At 41.7% G+C, this 22,003-nt stretch overlaps 1 protein-coding gene across 3 annotated transcripts in view; it reads left to right on the forward strand.

Annotated features, from left to right (window-relative positions):
* The window catches only part of SH3PXD2A (SH3 and PX domains 2A), a 331,263-nt gene that overhangs the window by 113,373 nt on the left and 195,887 nt on the right, over nt 1-22,003 (forward strand). For all 3 annotated transcript variants that reach the window (XM_027851933.1, XM_027851932.1, XM_027851934.1), the window contains one exon: nt 4,331-4,406. In XM_027851933.1, the coding sequence (XP_027707734.1) occupies nt 4,331-4,406 (76 nt within the window). The remainder of the gene's footprint in view (nt 1-4,330; nt 4,407-22,003) is intronic.

Here is a 22,003-nt window from a genome sequence, read left to right on the forward strand (position 1 = left end):
TCAGGAGTCTAAAGACCCGGGTTCAAAATCTTGTCTTCTCTTCCTGTGTAACCTTAGGCAGATGACTCATCTGTCAAACAAAAGGTTGGATCACATGACCTCTGATTTTGCTTTCTAGCCTTAAATCCTATGATGTTTCCATTTTGAGATCAAATGAGATGGTATAGAGTGTTTTGCAAAAGCTTAGTGTTATAGCTAACATTTGTTACTGTTATTCCATTATGTCCAACTCTTAATGACTCCTTCTTGGCAAGGGTACTGCAGTGGTTTGCCATTTCTTTCTCCAGGTGATTTTACAGCTGAGGAAACTGAGGCAAACAAGGTTAAATGACTTGACCAGGGTCACATAGGTAGTAAGATGTGTCTTTCTGATTCCAGACTGGGTGCTCTATCCATTTCGCCATCTAGCGGCAATATTTGTTAGCTCTTATTTTCATTATTATTTGTGCATTAACAGTTTACTAGATGCTTTTACACTATTTCATCTGACTTTGGGATTTTTTTGGGGGAAGGGGTGTCTTGTCTAGGGAATTCCTGATATGGAAACTCCCTCAATCAATGCTAATTGGTGACTGGGCTATATCTCAAAGTCTCAATGTTCCATGGAGGGGGAGGGGGCACTAAAGGGGTTAATTGCCTTTCCCATGGTTACATAGGTATGGAACATATGGTAGGGAAGACTTACATGAGGTTTTCTTTTTGTGTCATGGACCTGTTTGGCAGTTTGCTGATACCTATGGAACTCTTCTTAGAATAATGTTTTTTAAAAGCATAAACTAAAATACAGAGAAATTACGAAGGAAACCAATCACTATGAAACACAGTAATGGAATTAAAAAACAAAAAACAAGTTCACTTTGCCCATTTTTTAACAGGCTCCAGGCCAGGGTGGGGAACTTGCAACCTCGAGGACACAGGTTCCCCACCTTGCCCCAGGTTAATAACCCCTGACTTAAACCCAGGTCTTTCCGACTCTAAGACAGGCAAGTCTATCCACAACTGTCTCAATCTTATCCCCGTTTTACCCATGAAGAAACAAAAGCTTAGCCCAATTAAGCAACTAAAGTGACACAAGTGGTTAATAGCAGAGCCAATAATATGCCCCTCACCATCAAATTCTTTTTTTTTTTTTTTTGGCTAGGCAATGGGGTTAAGTGACTTGCCCAGGGTCACACAGCTAGTTAAGTGTCAAGTGTCTGAGAGGCCAGTTTTGAACTCAGGTCCTCCTGACTCTAGGGCCGGTGGTCTATCCACTGCACCACCTAGCTGCCCTCTCACCATCAAATTCTTAATTCAATACTCTATACCACAATACATTCTGCCTTTCTAGGATTATCAACTGGCCCTTGAAGCTGTGATCTATTTAACCACCAGCCTGACTCCCTGTTGGGAAAATGTTACCCCAGACGTCCTGACCCTTTGCTTCTGCCTTTCTCCATTCTGTGGGGGCAGAGATGCTGGAAACATGCAACTCTGATGAGACCTACACTCTGTTTCCTAAAGTAAACCCAGCTGGGCAGTCTTTATTTTGTTTGCATGTTCACTGGGGCCTGAGAGATTTGATTTCTTTGAAAGATGACCTCTTGGTACAGAGAAAATGTTGCCCCAGCAGCTGGTTAGAAATATTTCCTTTTCCAACCCTGCTGGCTGGCTGATGGAGATGAAGGGTAAAGCAGACCCAAACATTTAGATCTCTGTTGTTTTAGAAGTATCAGTGGGATTAGGTGATGCTAGCTTTTGGCAATGAGTTTCCAGCCCGGCAGACTTTGTCCATGAAGCTGGAACAGGAGGGAGATGGGCAGGTCATCTGGAGGTTTGTCTCAGTCCCATATAGAGGAGTGCTTCCAACCTAATCCAAACTAACAAGCATTGATTAAGCATATATCATAAAGCAAGGTATTATGCTAGCTGCCAGGGCAGGGGCGGGGAACCTGTGCAGCCTTGAGGCCACAGGTGGCCCTCTAGGTCCTTAAGTGTGACCCTTTGACTAAATCCAAAGAAGTTTGGATTTGGGCTGCACTTGAGGGCTTCCTGTGGCCTCAAGGCTACAGGTTCCTCACCCATGTGCCAAGGCTACAGAAACAAAAGTAAAGGCAGTTTCTTGCACTAAAGGAACTTACAGGCTACTGGGGAAAGATACAATGTGTAAAAAGATAAACAAGTACATGATTGATTGAGGTGGGAAAGAGCCCTAACAACTAGGGGGAAGTGGGGGGCTCAGGAAAGGCTTTCCATAGGAGATAGCATGTGAGCTGTGCCTTGATAGAAGCTAAGGGATCTTAAGAGGAGACCAGGAAGTAGTGTATTCTAGGCATGGCGGTAGGAGATGGAGAGCTGAATTCAGATAATAGACAGGTAGGCTGGTATGGCACTAGCAGTGTGTGAAGAAGAACAATTTGCAGTGAGCTAGGGAGGGAAGGTGGGGTGGAGCCAGAACTGTGGGCTGATGAATCTGTCTTGGTCTCATGGTAGCCTAGGCTTAACCTATAGTGTATTGGGTGACAAAGAGGGCAGGCTTTTATGAAAGGCCATAGAAGGAATGTTAAAAAACAGAATAGGGCAACCAAGTTGCCAACCTTCCCTCTTTTCTGAGGAAAACCCAGAATCCATCCTTTTCTTCACTGAGACAGGTAGACTCCTTCCTTCTAACAAACACTTTAATTTTTTTTTGAAGGGGGTGGGCTAGGCAATGGGGTTAAGTGATTTGCCCGAGGTCCGCAGTCAAACACTTTAATTTTAAAGGAATGATTGGACTTAAGGTCTAGTAGCACTGTGCGGTCTAACACTTATTACCTGTGTGGTCATGGGCAGGTCACTCAACCTCCTCTGAGTCTCAGTTTTCTCATATGTAAAATGTGGGGTTAGATTAGATGGTCTTTGAGGTCACCTTGCCCTCTAGCCCTGTAGTTATTTCTCTGAGTATAATTGAGACAGGGAGAAATCAAAGAATTCTCCCTCACTCTCCGTGTTGTCATTCCTGTCTCTACTACTCTTTTTTTTTTTTTTTTTTCCTGCTGGGGAGGAGACTAAAGCATTTTCTCTCATTCTGGGAGAAAAGCTGCTCAGATTTGAGGAATTGCTTCACATTAGAACTGTTCCTGGATCAGTCTGATCTTCAACAAGTCACTTCTCCCACCCTACAACCCGGGCAGGTTTGGGAAACTGCCCCTGGGTAGACGGTAGACCTGCTTCCCTTTGCACGAGACATAATCAGTGTCCACTGCCATAATGTGCTTACTGACTCCTAACAGAGAATCCTAGACACAGACTGCTAAAACTATAGGAAACTTTGAGATCTGAGAAGTCATGGGCTGACTTATATTTAGGGTTAATTCCTGTGTTCAAGGGAACCTTAAAATAAGGCAACAGCCTTCTATGAAGCAAATTCTGCCTTGTTCTCCTTTCCCCCTGGAGTGCCAAAGGTTCTGTCTTCTAGATAGTTTTTCAAATCATCCGTGCTGGAGAGAGATTGACAAAGTATTTTGTGTGAGTACATGTGGTCACACTTTCCTGGCTTTCATTTCTTTCTGGTTCAACCAATTTGATTCAATAAAGATTTATTAAACTCTGTTCAAGTTCAATTTCTTGTGTGTTTTCCCAGTTTAAATAGCATTGCTTTATAAAAAACAGCAAAAAAGATAGCATGTTTTCCCATAATCCCAGAGACTCTTTTCCTTGGTGAGTTTTTCCCTAGAAAAACAGTGAAGCTCTTGGGTCGGAAGCCAGGAAGGGGGAGGGGGATTCACTGTGCAGTGGCAGTGAATTGGATTGGGCTTTGGGATGAAACTAAGGCCTGGGCCTGTTTCCACAGAATGGTTCAGTTGGGTGGGTGGTCTCTCTGAAGGGTCAGGTGGGATATTCCCCTCTTCCCAGACTGCAGGAGACACAGCATGCCTTGCCCCAATACAGCTTAGAAAAGACAACAAGCCCAAAGAGGCCCAATTTGTATTCCCAGTGCACCTTCAAGTTAGCCATTTGATCTTGCAAAACCTGAAAGATGGTGGTATTATGAGGCCTGCTTGATCTCAGCCCTGACGATGGAGGGCCTTCTCCTGAGAAGCCTGCAGTGTCCCCTTCGAGAACTAACTCCCCCTCCTCTCAATATGCCCCCCCCCATTCACACACGCACAAGCCAACCTCCTGCCCTCTCAGCTGAAGTGTTTGGTTTGCTCATTCACTGTGAAATGAGGGATTTGAGAAATAACTCATCCTTTTGTAGCCCAGAGAGCTTAATAAGGGCTGTTTGGGATTAGTGGGGAGGAAGTAAAAGGTAAGAACTCATCCAAGTTCCTTCTTCTAAGACTCTGTCCTCTTGTCTTTTGCTTTATAGATGCAACTTCTGGATAAGTTCCCCATCGAAGGTGGCCAGAAGGATCCCAAGCAAAGAATCATCCCCTTCCTCCCAGGTAACATTGGACTTTCCTGGGTGCTTGGAAACAAAAAGCACGTCTAGTAACAGTCCTTGTTGTCACCTTTCAGGCACCTGGATGCTGTTTTGGGGCCACCATGTTTCAACCCTAACTTTGCCTGAAAATTACTGTGTAGTATTTACGGGACTTTGGTCAGATCCTCTGTGGACTTTTGTTTCTCCATCTGTGAGGAGAGATGGCAAAATTCTCTATAGATTAGTTTTTACTTGCTCTATTTTTCTAGCCTAGGCCATTTACCCTGTCTCACACAGCCTGGTGTGTGAGGCCTTCCACTCTTCCAGGGCACACCATGTTAGTACAAGACTTAATGTAGACACTCAGTTGGCTGTAGCCCCCCTACAGATCTGATTTCTGAACTCAAACAACTCACTAACCTTAACCTACCTAGCAGCACTATAGGCATACACCACTATGCCCAGCATAAAAATGTTTTGTTAAATTCATAAAATAAATTACATAAGATTACAAAGAAAACCAATTATAATGAAATCAGTTATCAACACAGAAAAAAGAAAAAGCCAATCTCAGATTAAGAATACTTGCTGCTTGTTTTACAGTTGAGGAAACTGAGGCATTGGGCATCAAAATAACTTTTCTAAGGTTATAAGGATCACAAATAGCAAAGTCGTGATTCACACACACAGGACCTCTAAAACCAAATCCATGACCTTTGGCACCCCCCAAGCTGTGACTGAACAAGAATCTCTCCCCTTCTATATACCCTGAATGTGGTCATCAAGCATTTGCTTGAAGGCCTCCAGTCAATGGGAAACCAATGTCTTCTAAGGCAGACCATTCCACTTTTAGATCGCTCTACTTGTTAGGAAGTTTTTCCTTAAATCAAGCCTAAACACTCCACTTTGTAATATCTAGTCACTGTTCCTTCTTTCCACTTGGGCTAAGAAGAGCAAGTCTATTGCCTCTTTCCACAAGACAACCCTTTAAATGTTTGAAAATGGCTATCATGACTTCATTAAGTATTCTCTTCTCCAGCTAAACATACCCAATTCCTTTAGCTGATGCTCATATGCTATCATCTCAAGACCCTTCACCATCTTGGTTATCTTTCTCTGGACACTTTCCAGATTATTCAATTTAACAAACATTTATTAAGTGTGTATCAAAAATGCAATGCACTGGATTTATCAATGTCATCTAAAATGTGGCACCTACAACCAAACACAATATTACAGGGGTGTTCTGACCAGGATAGGTTACAGTGGGACTGTCACCTCCCTAGTTCCCTATGCCTCCTTTAATGCAACCTAAGATTGCATTAGCTTTTTTTGGCGGCTTGTAATCCATTAAGCCCCTCAGATCTTTTTTCAGACAAACAGATGTTTAGCCATACTTTTCCCTTAAGTGTCTTTAAGGTCTTAATTTTATTGCCCAGAACTTTGTCATCTTGAGCAGTGCTTTCCAGACTCTTTCTGACCTACCATTTGTGCCCTTGTGAATCAATGGGGGCAGGTGGTAGTCATCTGGCAGGCCAAGTCTTAGAAGGCTTGGATACATGCCTCAACAAGAGGGCTAGCCTCTCTGTACCTCTTATCAGATTGGCATGTATCTTATCATCTATCAGGTTGGCATAGCTCTTATCATAGCTGACTCAGTACCTCTCATCAGGGAATTATCACCTACTATTACCTTCCTCTTCTTCCTTTGATCCTTGCCTACCGAACAGCTCCGAGGGGGCCATGTTATTATTCCTCCTTAGAAAGTCCAGCTCCTTCCTCTTCCGGAAGAACCTCATACGAGTTACTTGCTCTAAGTGCTCAGTATTCTTTTCTTCTTCCCTTTCTCTTTCCCTCATATTTTTTTCATCTTTTCATCTTTTTTCCTGACATAGGTCGATATTATTGACTTGCCCAACCACTGAAAATACAAAGAAAGATAAAAGACAGTCCATGCTCTCAAAGTGCCTACAGTCAAATGGAGGAAGCAACATGGAAACAGCTATGTACAGACAAGTTATATTCAGGATAAATTGGAATTAATCCACAGAGGGAAGGCACTAGTGCTGAGGATGACTGGGAAAGACTTCTTGCAGAAGGTGGAATTTTAGCTAAGATTTGAAGGGAAGTTAGGAGGCAGAGGTGAAGGAGGAGAGAATTCTAGTATGGTGGACAGCCAGCGAAAATGCCCAGAGATGGAAGATAGAGTGTCTCATGTGAAAAACAGCAAGGAAGCCAGTGTCACTGGACTGCAGAATTGTTGTTGTTGTTTTCATTGTTGTTCCTGGAAGAGGACCAATGCAGTCATGAGAGTGATTTCTTGACTTGCTCCTGAATTGGATTTAAGTGAGGCAGCTGTGCAAAGTTATCAGCTACACTCTTTCCTTCTGTGGAAGGGGGAAGGTGTATGGAGCACAAAGATTGGAAAGATAGGAAGGGGCCAGGTTATCGAGAGCTTTAAAAGTCAAACAGAGGACTTTATATTTGATCCTGGAGACGGTAGCAACAAGCCGCTGGAGTTTACTGAAAGAGGAGAAGGGGGGAAGTGAGTGACAAAATCAAACTTGTGCTTTAGAAGAATCCATCTGACAGTTGAGTCAGGATGGACTAGAGCAGGAGAGACTTAAGGCAGAGATACTAACCAGCAGGCTATTGTAATAGTTCAGGCATGAAGTGATGAGAGCCAGCACCCAGTGGTGATGGGGTCAGAGAAGAGAAGGGACCATACATGAGAAAGGCTATAAAAGTAAACGACAGGCCTTGGTAACAAATTGGATATGAGGGCCAAGAGAAAGTAGTTGCAGGTGACACCTAGATTATAGGCCCACGTAACTGGGAGAATGTTAGGACAATTTGTAGTAACAGGGAAGTTAGGAAAAGGGGACAGTTTTAGGGAAAGATAATGCATTTGGCTTTTCATACAGAAGCTTTTATTTGTTGTTTATTGGTTTGTTTGTTTTTCCTAAATCCAGAATACTTCATTCTGCCTGATAACCTAGAGAAAGGTCTTTCTTGGGTGGAGTAGGGTGGAGAAGAGGGAAAAAGGGAAGGCTATGATTTTTATTTATCTTTTCCTTTTTTTAAGTTGAACTTTGCAAACACTAAATGAAATAGATTTGTATATATATATATATGTATATGCATATATTTATTTGCATGTGAATCCTTTTTTATTTTTTTGCAGGGGCGGGAAAAATTATACCATGTTTTAAATGTACTACAGCAGCTCACTATTTAAAGGAAAGCTTTGATAATTTTGATATCTAAAGCAAATCATCTCCCTAATTTATCTGTTATTTGGATGTTTCTGTACTGAGTTTACTTATATTTATTTATATTTATTCTGTATATACTTTCACATATACTTGTTTCCCCCATTAGAATGTAAATTTCTGGAGAACAAGGATTTTTTCATTCTTCATATCCCGGTGTATGGATAATAATAAACTCTTATTGACTGATTATTTATCCCCAGTACCTAGTCCATGGCTTGGCACATAGTAGGTGTTTAGCAAATGCCAGGGCACATGTGTTAGGAGCTTTGTAATTTTGCAATCCCAGGGTCACCTATAGAAGGAATAGAACCTGTGTCTTTTGGATTGCCTTTGTTCCTGGAGAGACCTCCACAAACCTCTGGGCTTTCTGAGGCAGGCACTGAGGAGAGCGTGGGGGTGCCGAGTAGCCAATGAATTGGGGCTGTCATTCTCTTTGTTTACTTGGAATTTTCTGCCTTGTTTCCAAAGACTATTGTGGAAAATCCATCTCCTGTTCCATGCAATAGGACCAGAGTGGATTTCCTGTCTCCTCTGAGTTTGAAGGCAAGACGAGGCTCTCTAGGAGGAAATGGTCCTTCCAGAGTGTAACTAACTATGGAACCACCAATGTAAAAAACAAATGACTCTGTCTGGGAACAGACAGAGTACCTGAACTTCAGAGTTATAATAATTACCAAGTTATCTTCCCCAAAGCCCTTGGGAGGTTTCCTGACAGTTTGCAGGAGGCCCGCTCACAGTCAGTTCTCATCTGCTTGTGAACCAATGTGGAGACCAGGCTTCCATGTGTTTATTTATTTATTTATTTTGGACAGGACCCAGTATAGGGAACTTCCGGTGGGAAAACTCCCTCTATCAATGCAGATTGGCAAAAGCTCTGTGAAAAGATGAAGATTGATTCTGTATCATTTTCTTATTGATCCTAGTTACAATTAATTGCTTTTCTGTAACTTGTTTTAGAGAATTACCTGGGGGCACTGAGAGTTTAAATGATTTGCTCTGAGTAGCAACAGCCAGTTGGTATTAGATATGGCTTTCTATCCACTACCCCATGGTGCCTCTCCATTGACTACCCTCAAAAGAATGGCAGAGCTAATATGACTGACAGGGAAAAATAGAGTTATAAATGTGTTTTGTCTGAAGGGGAGTGAAAAAAACCCCCCAATATGTTTTAAGGGGAAGAAAGAACTTTTAATCCTGGTCAGACACAAAGCTCTGTGAAGTTGGTTGTAGGCAGAAAGAAGTGTCCTTTGACAAAGAGCCAAAGGTGTTCATAGGCTTCTTTCCAGTTTGACATTCTCTCAAATAATGAGTGAAACTTCGCAGGGAGGGTGACCTCTGAAATGTAAACACACTTTCCATTGCCTTCCTCTCCTGACCCTGCTTGGGACCAGATCCGGCATTTGTTCTCTCCTGAGCCAAGGCCGGTTAAAGGGATTTCTTTAAATAGCCCTTATCCAGAGCATAGTGCCGGGCAGAACGGTAGCTTCATGCTGCCATTTCTTGTGATCTCTGGGTTTTCCAGACAACAGGTGAGCTTTCACAGGAAGACCAAGCTCCCTGAGACACTGCAGTCAGTGACTGGCTGATTTGTAAAAGCAGCACAGTGGTGGAGGTGAAGTTCCCCCCTGTCCTCTGGCTTCCTTGGAATGACAGAGGAGGGGGGAGGGGAAGCCTGGTCAGCTGGTGATTCTTGTATTTAAAAAGAAATGAGCAAGATTATAGGCCAGAGGAGCAGTTTGTGCTGGTCAAGCCACCCCTCTCCCCTGGCCCCTTGGTATATAAGTTGGGGTTTCTATCGCTATAATTATGGTCTTTTTTTCCCTCTTCCCCCGGAATAATTCTCCCAGTCTGTAATCTGGGGTAGGTGGTACCCAGAGTCTGCCAACAGCAGGGGGCGATGACTTCCCACTTTGTTTCTGTGATGATGTCAGTCAGGAGAACGTTGGCTGGCATTCTAAGAAGTGCCTCAGAGCCTGCTTGATGTGTCTGCGGAGGTGGGCTGTGTAGGGGTGGGGGAGGAGGGGTTCTCCATTGCAGAGCTGCTAGCCAGGTATTGGTAGGGAAGCAAATGGGCAGGGCTTAGAAGAAGAAGCCTTGCTTGGTTAAAGGGTCGGCTGATCAAATGGACGTGTTGTTGCTTGGCCTCGGGATTGACCTTTTCCCCAACAGAGGAAGACCCTGCTACAGGCAATGTGGATTTTCTCCTGCGTGGGGTTGCCCTGTCCATATGCACGTGTGCTTCTTGCTAGGCCTGCTCTGACTACATACCAGCCTGTCGGTCTTCTGAGCTTAAGCCTTCCACATTTATAGGATCCATGCCAGAATCAGGTCTGATTGGGACCCCAGCCCTGGATATAAGCCATAGGACAAGAGGCTCGGGGGAGACGTTGTAAGCCTTGAAATATGATAAGTTAAGTTGCTAACCAGTAGGGAGCTCATTTCCTGAACAATTAATTACTAAAGACCTGATGAGGTGGAAAAAGGGGCAGTCCAGGAGGGGGATGATTAGGGTTGGACCAGACTACATAAATGTTTACCTTTTTTTTTTTTTTTTTAAATTTTGAACAATGTCATATCCACCCACTTCCTCAACTTTTAACTTCAGAGCTGTCAGGCCTCTTTGGAAATAATGAGGCTTAGCTTAGCTGAAAGTTAGTCACGTGAAACAGATTGCTTCTATCAGAGGACTTTTTTCATTTTTAAAGGCAATGTTTAATGTATCTAATGCATACTCATGCTATACCACTCCTGCTCCCATTCTTCTTAAATCCTTCTTATTTTCCTTAGAAGAAGTTGCATTATATGATCATATCTTGTTGGATAAAAATATTAGAGGCTGACCTTTTGAGTCATTCAAACTCCTATAATTAAGTAGGGGCTAAGCTGGGTAGGAATTAGAGAAACCCGCCATGCATAACAAATAGTATTTTATTTTATCTCATTTAGGTCAGTCTAAATAATTTTATTCCCAGACTAAGACCTGGGATGAGGAGATCTGGGTTTTAGTCCTTTCTTTGTCTCTATAACTGGCTGTGTGATCTTGGGCAAGTCAGATCCCCTCAATGGATCAGTTTTTCTTTCTTGTAAAATGAGGAGATGGGATTGTAGGAGTCCCTTCCAACTGTTACCATTCTGTAAGTTTTTGAGATATAAGGAGGCTGGCTTTGGGATCAGGCAGAGTATGCCAGTGCGCTAAGTGTTTCTGGGAAGCATTTCGGCCTCCCTCAAAAATATCTTTCCCACTTGTTTACTGAAGCCCCAGATCCCTTCAATTACCCATTTAAAACCTCTCATTCCACAGGGAGAGATAAGGTGAACTTTCACATTTAGTTGTCAGCAACTAAGGGTAGATGCTTGTCCTAAGGACAGGTTTGGAGAGAGCTAAAGAGCCTTGGATGCCTAAATGGGAAAAGGGAGAGGACATGAGGCACAAGGTGGGGAAAGATGTCTGTATTTCACAATTTTACTGCCTGCTGTGGCCCTAAAACAGACAGGCAAAGTCAGTCCTCCTTCAGCCTCCATACCAGGGATGAAGCTGTGATTGATGACCAGCCTTTTCTTCTTCAGATCTTTCAAGCTGTTGGTACATGTGGAAGAGGTTCTGTGACCTTATTAACCAAAGAGCCTGATATATATATGAAGGAACAAGAAGAAGGGACTGAGAACTGATGAATGAGGAACGCTGTTCCAGATCCCCACCTCTCTCTCTTTCTACAGCCTATGAGGTGGTGTGTGGATCATGTCAATGTCCTGTACTGTCTCCTAGTATATAGGAAAAAAACAATTCTCCCAGATTTACCATCTGCCTTTCTAAATGGCCTTGGCCTGGTTCATAGCCACCATCTCAGGGTGATGGACAAAGGTGTCAGGGAGCAGATGTGGCGTCTTCACTCGTCTCTCCCTGGAAGCAGGGTCTGAGTTGGCACTGTAGGTTAATCTGAGGCCCTGCAAACCAACCTGAACTGAAGCATCATTCATGGAGGGCATGGCTAGCTTTTGGCAATAACAGATTAATCTTGTGTTCAGAAAACAACCCATTTCAGGCTCTTTCCCACCTTCACTGCCCCAGGAATAGTGAGGGATTTAGTTTCCCTTGAAAATGCAGAAGGATGCCAAAATGGATTGGCACCACAGTCAACAGCAGCCCAGAGCATCTCTCAGCTTAAAAGTGATGTCTGTTAGTTTGAATGGTGTATTCAGAAAATGAAGGAGGCCTCTCTGGTTAGGACAGAGTTGGATAGAGGATTAAAACATCTCACATGTCTCTGGATCTCGTGGAGAGAAGGGAGGGCTAGAGAGGCACAGAGCAGCCTCAGGATTTGAATAAGAGAAAACGCAGAGCAGCATGCAAAGTACCAAGAGGGAAGTTGGGGAGATCTGGGGAAGAATTTCTAAAGTCAGAAAACTTCTGGCAGAGTCACTAAGGGAAATGATAGTCTCTTTTTTGTAAATTGGGAAAAAGTTGAAGAGGGAAAGATACTTAAGATTTGGAAACAAAAATCATGGATAATGTCACTACCAAAAAAAGGGAGTGATTGAGAGAAAACATTAGCAACTACCATCCCACATGTCAATTTTGTCATTTCTACAAAAATCTTTATAACAATGATCTACAAATGTATCAGTGATGAAAATATGAGAAGGAATGGGCATTTGCAAATCTTGTTCTACAACAGACCACATCTTCATAGTCACACAATTGACTAAAAGGTCTAGAGAATTGAATGTTCCACTGTGTTTATTGTTTATTGCCCACTTAAAAAAATATACCACCACCTGATTCAGTAAAGCAATATGTAACCTTAAAGGTTCTGTTCCAACCATGTAAAGTTTCTTGGTGGGTGAACTACATATATAGTTTTATTCAGTGATCCTCTAATTATTAACATGAAGCAAAAGATAAATCAGGGGGTTGGACAACTGTTTGGTACAGAATCCAAATGGAAGGGTAATTCCTAATAAAAATAGATAAATGAGTACTAAAAACATAGCCAGCATTTATATAGCACTTTAAGGTTTGCAAAGAGCTTTACACATAACTCATTTGATCCTGACAACAACCCTGTAATTAGGTGCTATTATTCTCACTATTTGATAGGTGAGGAAACTGAGGCACTGAGCCGTTAAATGTCTTAATCTGTGGTCCCAGAGCTAGGAAGTGTCTGAGGCAGGATTTGAACCCAGGTTTTCTTGATTCCAAAGCCCTATTTCCTATACCACATGGTTGGCTACCTATAGATGGTGAGGTCCTCCAGTGCTCCTGTTTATAGATGTTATACAGTCTTAAATACATCAAGCCCTGAAACAAAACAGAGCCCCCTAAACAATATTTCCAACTACTCAAAAGAGTTTAGCGTAATAATCCGAACAGAAAAGCCAAATGGGTGAAGAATGTCTACTGTCCAGATTTTGGCAGGAAGTTGAATGGCTAACCCATTGAGCTACATCACTAGTACCCTTAACTTTGGATGGACTTGCTGATAGAGAATGAACTGGACCCAGAATTGGATTCAGTAGGAGGAAGGGAGGAGGATGGATTGTATCTGGGAAATTGGATAGGATCTGTACCTAAAAAGTGGTGTAATGGACGTTATCTAAGGCAACTAGGTGGCCCTGAGTCAGGAAAATCTGAGTTCAAATCCAGCCTCAGACACTTCATAGCTGTGTGATCCTGAGCAAGTCACTTAACTATTGCCTGCCTCTGTTTCCTTATCTATAAAATGGGGATAACAATAGCACCTTCCTCCCCAGGTTGTTCTGAGGTTCAAATGAGATAATATTTGTAAAGTGCTTAGCAGAGTGCCTGGTACATAGTACCTACTTAATAAATGCTTGTTCCCACTTGTTATGACCAGAAAAAGGAGATGGACTGAATCAGAGTGATGACAGATAGACCGCCTACATGCTGCGCTGGTACCCACCTAGCACAGGGTCCCAACGTGTTAGATGGATCCCCTTTGGAAAATGTATTTTATGACACAGGACGAGGAGTGGAGAGGCTGTGAACCATAACTTGGAAGGAAGTAAGCCTCATCAGTAAAGTCTCAAATCCACTGAAATAAGGAAAAAAACTGGCTGCTCCCCATCTAGGGGGAGTTTGAATGTTGTCCTGCCTGGAGGGTAACGCTTTAGAATTTTATAAGTTCATAGAATTTATATCTGGAAAGGACCTCAGCGATCTAACTGCCTAATTTTATAAATGAGGGAAGTGAAACCAAAATAACCAGGTGATTTACCCAACGTCTCTGAACTTGGATTTGAAGCCAGATTCCTTCCCTCCAGATCCAGAGCTCTCCTTTTTATCCATAGAATTCCATACCATGAACTTTAATATATTGAAATCTTTTTGTAAGGTTATCAGGGGATTGGACCAACATAGCAGCTAGGTGATACAGTGAATAATGGGCGAGACTTATGTATCAGGAAGACATGAATGCAAATCCTGCCTCAGATGCTTAGTAGTTGTGGGACCCTGGGCAAATCACTCCTCCCTTCTCAACCTCAGTTGCCTCATCTGTAAAATGAGGGGTCTATAAGGTGTCTTCTAGCTCTAAATCTATGATTCTATGATGATTCAATGACCTTCTTTACAGCCCTAAAACTGAATATCAAGCTTTTCTCAGGGTGAGGTTGTGTTTTTAGGTTCTTGACAACTAAGACAGGGGAGCATAAACTTTGGCGTGTCCTCCCAAGCCTGAGTGGTGTGGAGCACAGACCTGACAATGAACTGTCCTGTGAGGACCAGCCTACCCAAGCCCAGAGATTCTAACCACCTGGACATTAACCACAAAGTGGTAGAGTATTATTATTATTATTATTATTATTAATTAATCCATCATTGCATGGAGACCATCTCTTAAAGTGCAGGGAGTGCTTACTCGGATGAAATCACAGGTCCTTGAAGTACAAGAAAGTATATCAACATCTGGGTAATTAGAAACAAGTTCTATTATAATTGAGTCATACTTTACTTTCTATAGTGATTCTGAATTCTAGCGGGGCCTCTTTTAACAAAAACACAGATGTGTGGAAACAAGAGAAGTAAAGACATGATGCAGCCCAGGCACTCCGTGAACATTAGTTACACACACACAGACTCACGCAAACACACATAGAGCTGACCTCTAGCCCTCTCCCCAATCCCTCCTGATTTTGGTAGCTGGTGTAGAGGAAATGTGGATAAGCAGTGAATGACCTGTGGTCTGATCACCAGCCTAGTGTGGAAGAGGTGATTGTATCTGGCTTCTTCCCCCATGTGGATCCTGTGGACAGTGCTATAAGCAAATTAGCCTCTTTCTTGCCTGTGAAAAGTCTTGAGACTAGTCAAAGGCTACTTTTTAGCTGTTCTGTGTAAAATAGCTTTCATAACAGGTTTGCATGTCAACGATAAGGAAGGAAAACAAAGTTTAGAGGGGCAAATGACCAGTAACTCTGTTGGCAGAGGAACTCTCTCCTAACTGGAAAAAAAGACAGTCATGGGGTTTTGTTCAGACCGAAGGTAAAGTTGCATAGCTCATTGTGTCCTTTTTTTATTTTAGATCTGGAATGGGAAAAAAAATCAAGTAATGAATGGATGGTGTAGAAAAAGGTAGTTTAAAGACTTTCTTGAGTTAACAAGGCCATTCTTTCTCAAGAAGGGATCTAGTTAGCTAGTTGAGTCAGAACTGGTTAATAATATGAAGTCCTGTCAATAATGTAGTTACTATAGTAAGGCAAAACACACACACACACACACACACACACACACACACACATATAAATGCTATGATGTCTTGTTGGCAGGTTGTAGGCAGGGCCTGTTGAGGGTACCACCATCCTTCCAGTTACCCAGGCTTATGAGCTCAAAGTTATCCTTGACTCTTCACTCCCCCATCTAATCATTTGCTCAGTTTTGTCACTTTTGTCTTCACCATATCTTCTATCCATCCATCCCTTGCTCTTCACCCCACCATCTTGTTTCAGCCTTTCATCACTTCTTGCCTGGAATGTTGTACTGGCATCCTAACTAGGCTCCTGGCTTTGAATCTTTCCTCTCCTGTGCATCCTCCACGTAGCTGCCAGAATAATATTCCTAAAGCAGAAATCTGACCAGGTCATTCCCCTGCTCAAGAAACTTCAGTAGTTCCCTATTAGCTCTAAGATAAAACACAGGCTTCTCTGTTTGGCATTTGTAATGCCCTTCACAATTTGTCTCTAGCCTACCTTTCCAGGCTTTTTTACATATTATTTTCCTTCACATATTTCACATTCAAGTAAGGCTCATGTGCTTACTGTTGGCCAGATTTGGCATTCTGCTTCTTACCTCTGGGGGAACCTTTGCCAAGGCTATCCTACCAGCAATGCCCTTCTCTTCTCTTTCTCTCAGAATCCCTACTTCCCTTCAAGTCTCGGCTTGTTTGCTGATTTCCAGGAGGAATCTTATGGAAGCCCTTAGTGAATATTTCCTGTTCCTCATATCATTTATATGCTTATCTCTTCACATTTTGTATTCCTTCAGTAGAATTAAGTGCCTTAAGGTCAGGGACTGTTATTTTGATTTTTTTTCTTCATACTGTCAGTGCCTGTTATAGTGGCCTGACATAGTTAGCTTAAGAAATTTTCTTTTTATTGGATTTCATTGGATCAAGCTTGTACCTTGTAAGAAAACCTTGGACTTGTTCTAAAAGTGGAATAAGAGAAGTAAGATTAGATTATTTTGTGATTAATAACAGTGAAATAGAACTTATTCCTACGTGTGTGTTTTCTTTAAAACCTCGCTCTTGTTCCCTAGATGTAGAAATAGAGGCTAATTAATAATTATGCTATGGTTTTAATTAAGTTTTTTTTAATAGAGAAATGTAGTTGGTTATATCTGGGTTGTATTGTAGTTTTTTTTTCCTTGTCCATGATTAGGAGTACCTGGTCATTTGGCTTGCAATATAACCACTCTAATTACAAGGTACAGAGCCTTGGGGGTGGGGAGCATGAACCAGCCAGAAGTTGGCCTGGCAAAACTCAGATCTCTAAAATGAGTAAATTTCATAGACATCATTTCTCTGACCCAGACATGTCATTGCATTGACTCAGCAGGGTAGCATTATTTTGGGATTTGGGGTAGGGTGGAGGGAGGGCAGGGATTATGAGCAAAAGGAAATTCCATGCTCTTCTCTGTAGCAATATGTTCATATTGCAGAAATAAGACTGTAACTTAATTTTTAGGATCAGTGGAAGCCTCAAGAAATATTGCATTTGCCTCACTTGTTTAATTCCAAATTGTAACGTGGCAAGAGTGTTGGATAAGCTCTGCTGATCAAACCCTGAGTGTATTAGCCTTGAGTCAGACCAGGGCAGAGGCTACTATATTTCCCTGTCAGACCAGGGTTCCATTTGAGAACGGGTTATTTCCACTGTACCCAGGAGAGGGCTGTGCTCAGAGTCTTCTGGAAGGGGATGTTATAGACACGAGTCTAGCAGGATTCCCTTTGGGAAGTATGTTTCACTCAGTGTGGGACATTATCCTTTTACTGTTATTTTCATTTATATTATTGAAATAATAGTATGTGTGTTTCCCTGGATCTGCTTTCTTTGCTCTGCATCAGTCTATATAACTCTTCATGTGCTTCATATTTCCTAGGGTTCAATAATATCACATTACATTTCTATGCTCCAATTTTTTGTATGGATTGGGTATCAGTCCTTAGCACTTGTGGGAATGTAGATCTGGCACTGCCCAGACCAGTCCTGTGGGGCCTGAGATAGGTCCTGTTCCTTCTCTTTGCCTGTTCCCCTCCCTCTGCCCCATAGAATAACACAGCCCATTCTGTAGGAATAATAAAGGTGTATATGTAACTCTAAGACCTAAAATCCTATATCTGTATTTAGCTGGGTTGTCTTAGAGCTTGTTTCAATGAGAACAGACAGGGATAAAATTCTTGGAAGCCCCCTTTTCCCTTGAATCTCTCAAGGACCAACTTTAGTCATATTTTTGAAGGTGGAAGTTTTTCTTTGAAACCATCCCACCTTTCCCTCTGTGTTCCTCTTCCCTTCTCCTAATTTCCCTCTTTCTCTCCCTTTGCCTTACATCCCTTTCCTATGTCCTGTTCCTATAGGGACTTGCCCTCAGTTGTCTACCCACTAATTTCCTTTGTTGTAATGTTTCCTTAGCTGTAATGACCTAGGGAATAAACCTTCTTCAGGGATGGTCATATTTTAGCAAGGGACAGTGAAGACTGGCCTGGGAGTCAGAAAACTTGGGTTCTATCAAAGGAAGGAAAAATATTTGTTATGATATGACTTTCTGGGAGGTGAATGAGGAAGGATATTAAGGGAAATTATGGTGATTTAAAAATCAATTAAAATCTTATTTTTTTTTAAAAAATCAAAGGAATGAAAGTCTACAGCAGAATTTCAGATGATGAGGAAAATAGTATAGGGCAGGCATCATTCCCATTGCTCTTGAATTTTTTTATAATAGAGATGGTAGGCATTGCCTCATTAAGTCTTCTCATCATTGGTTCATTTATTTCCTTTTCCTAAGACGTGCTTTACCCCAAGCCTATTTACTTTGGACAGTGTGCAGTGAAGGACTGTTGTTTCCCAACTTCCTACCCCAACCCTAGTGCCCAAGGCATCCTACCAAAGAGTTTTACCCATATTTAAGACCCTGACCTTGACCTTTGCTTTGGGGAGAGGAAGCTATTTTCTTTCCCCACCATGGACTGGAAAAAAAGGGATCATAGAGAAAATTCAATGAACATGTAAATAGAGATGTCATCTATAAATAACACAACCACAAAATATTCCATCAGCAGAAATGCCTGCCTCACAGTGCACAGAGGTGGCCTACTTCCTGAGTAAGATAATTCAATTCTTTGACTTTGTCTCTCTGGCTAGTATAGATTTTTTTTTTACTGGGGGTTCCCAGGAACCCCCAGGAGAGATTAGAGAAATCCTGTTTTTTCCTGGCTTTAAAAAATGCTAGGTCCTTCCCTTCTTCCTTTCTCTTCAAACTTTTCTTTAAAAGAGGCTTTATTGGTACAGTGGACAGAGTGCCATATTGGGAGTGAGGTTTCTGGTCTTAGTTCTGCAGTCACTGTGTGACTTTAGAAAACTTTCTTCCCTTCTCTGGGTCTCAGCTTTCCAGAGGAAGTTGGATTATATAATATCTAAGGCCTAACATTCTCTTATTTCTATGGGTCTCTAGCCATCTCTCTACTGTGCACAGAATTAATCAAGAAAGATTCTGTATAATCTAAGTATAGACCCAATTTAGGAAAAAAGGGAGTGATTAAGAAAGGTTTTATTTTCACGTCCAGATCTTGGTATGAACTTGGAGCCCTCGGCAGGATTCTTTACTTATGGTCATGGAGTCCAGTATTAAGACTTTTGGCATACAGTCTATGTATAAGACTGCCCGACAAATGGGCAGGTTGCATGTCTCCCTACCTGGTATAATATGAGCGCCTTTTGAAGCCTTCTTGCCCTCAAAATCATTCCCCCTACCTTTCTGTCACACTGCCTGAAATTCTACTTTCAGGAATTCATTCCTGTATAGTTAGAAAGCCTCTTCAAGCTTTCTCTTTCTATTCATTCATTCAACAAACATTTGTTAATTACTTAACATTTGCAGAGCACTTCTGTATCCTGGGTGACATAAAATTTACTTAAGGCAATATCTGCTCCCTAGAACTTTCGGTCTAGGAAAGGGATTAGATAAATATAGATAGCTATAATACACATTACATGGTATTAATGAATGTTAATGATTGTTTTTTTTTTTTATATCTAGACATTCAAGGCTTGAACTGCAAGGCAAGCATTTATTTAGCACTTAGAATGTGCCAGGCACTGTGCTAAGTGCTGGAGTATAAGCAAAAAGAAAGATAGCTCTTATCCTCAAAGAGCTTAAATCTCATTGGAGGAAAATAACATAGAAAAGGGAACTGAAAATGGAGTTCCTGGCAGGAACTCACCAGTGGAAGAAGAAGGCTGGGGTGTTGGAGAAATGTGCTGAGGGTAGGCTCAGGGTTAAAAGGGCAGCTTAGGCACAGTGTCCAAGTCCTGAGAATCAGAATCAGAGCCCACTAACTGTACTATCATCTAGTCCTCATTTCTCTATCTTATCTCACTTTGACCTGTTTGCCTCAGTTTCCTCATCTGTCAAATGAGCTGGAGAAGGAAATGGCAAACCACTCCAGTATCTCTGCCAAGAAAACCCCAAATGGAGTCACCAAGAGTTGAACACAATTGAAATGACTGAACAACAACAAAATCCACAAGAAATGTCATGAGCGATTTTGTCAAATGTTTTGTTAAAATCTAGGTAAATTCTGTCTACAGCATTTCTTCAGTCTTCTAGTATGCTATTTCTTTCTTGTTTTTTTTTTCTTTATGTCCAGCACCGAGCTCAGTGCCTGGAGCAAAGTCTGTACTTAATAGATACTTGTTGTATGGTTGATTGATTCTGTCAGAAAAGGAAATTAGGTCAGTCTGGCATGACCTGTTCTTCATGTTGGCCCCTTAGGATCAGAGATGCCTTTCTTAGATACTCACTCATCATCTCTTTAATCATAAGTTCTAGAATTTTTTTTTCAGAAATTTCAGTCAATCTCACTGGCCTACAGTTTGCGGACTCCACCTGCGTCACCTTTAAAAAAAATTGGAAATCACATTTTTCACTCTTCCATCATCTCTCTAGTTCTCCATGATCTTTTCTTTTCTTTTTTTTTGAGGCAGTTGGGCTTAAGTGACTTGCCAGGTCACACAGCTAGTAAGTGTCTGAGACCAGATTTGAACTCAGGTTCTTCTGACTTCAGGGCTGGTGCTCTATCCACTGTAACACCTAGCAACTCCTCTATGATCTTCTAAGAACGTAGGTCATCTTGGCCACGTAACCACGGCTCCTCAAGGACTGCTTGTCCATGTTCCCTTCCTGCCTCCTTACTTACCTTAGGTATCAGTTTTTTATTAGTTATTTTTGTTCTGCCTTTCCTCATCAAAGGTATTCTCTTTTGTAGAGAAAACATAAGGAAGTCAATTCTACCTTCTCTTCATTATCAGTCATTATTATCCTATCTACTCTGAGTGATGAGTGCTGCTTTCTTCTTTGATTCCCCTTTCCCCAGTGTAGCTAACTAACAAACAAACAAAACTTCAAAGACCCCCCTTTTGGATTATCCTTAGCTTTCTTCACCAGCCTCAACTTATTCTGAGCTTTAGTATTCCTAAGACTGTTCTTGTAGTACCAAGCTAGGATTTTGTATTCATCTTCCATTATCTATCTTGCTTCCATGTTCTCTATATAAATCTTTCTTAAATCTAAGTTGGTTTAATAATGAAGATCAAGAGGAAAGACATTTGAAACCTAGAGAACAGCTTAAGCAAAGTCGCAGAGATGGGAGAATACAAGGCATGTTCATGGGGCATGGCCTAATGCCTGGAAAGTAGGTTGAGTGAAGTGATAACAAGACAAGGCTGGAAAGGTAGAAAGTCAGATTGTGAAGGATCTTAAATGTCAGGTAAAAGCATTTGAACTTTACTTGGGAAGAAAAAGGGAGCTAATAAATATTTCTGAGTTAGGGGAGTGACGTCTTAAATATACCTGTGTTTAGGAAAGATTAAGGTAGCCATTTGAAAGATGTTTTGGAATGAGGAAAGAGTAGAGGCAGGAAGACCTGTTAGGAGGCACTAAGTGAGAGGAATAGGGTAGTGGCAATATGAATAAGAGAGTGGATGTTGGGGAGATGGAATTGATAGGATTTGATAATTGTTTGGATATGAGGGATGAGACAGATGATCCCAACATTATGACTCTCTAGAACCTGGTCAGACTATAGATAAAAATAGTGAAGCCAGAAGATCAAAGGGGGAAAAGCTTGATTGAAAAGCAGGTTGAGTGTGAGCTTCCAGTGGATCATCCAGTGGGTCATCTATAAGCAATTGGACATGTGAGTCAGATGTTAGAATGCAGAAAAGAGGTCAGAGATGGTACAATAGATTTGAATTATTTGTATCAAAATGGTAATCAAAGCCATCAGAGTACATGAGATTGCCATGAGAGAGATGTAGAGAGAGAAAAGAAGGTCAAAGATGGACTCATTAGAAGGACAGATACTGAAGCTTTGGCCACATAATGAAAAGACAGGACTCATTGGAAAAGACCCTGATGTTGGGAAAGATTGAAGGCAAAAAGAGAAGAGGACAGTAGAGGAGAGATGGATAGATAGTGTTATGGAAGCAACGAACATGAGCTTGGACAGACTTTGGGAGATAGTGGGGGATGGAAGGGCCTGGCACGCTATGGTTCAGCGGGTCAAGAAGAGTCGGACACAACTGCCTAATAACAATTTTAAGAACAAATCCCCTA

This window comes from Vombatus ursinus, unplaced genomic scaffold, assembly GCF_900497805.2.
Source record: "Vombatus ursinus unplaced genomic scaffold, bare-nosed wombat genome assembly UNPS02009205.1, whole genome shotgun sequence".
Taxonomy (NCBI): domain Eukaryota; kingdom Metazoa; phylum Chordata; class Mammalia; order Diprotodontia; family Vombatidae; genus Vombatus; species Vombatus ursinus.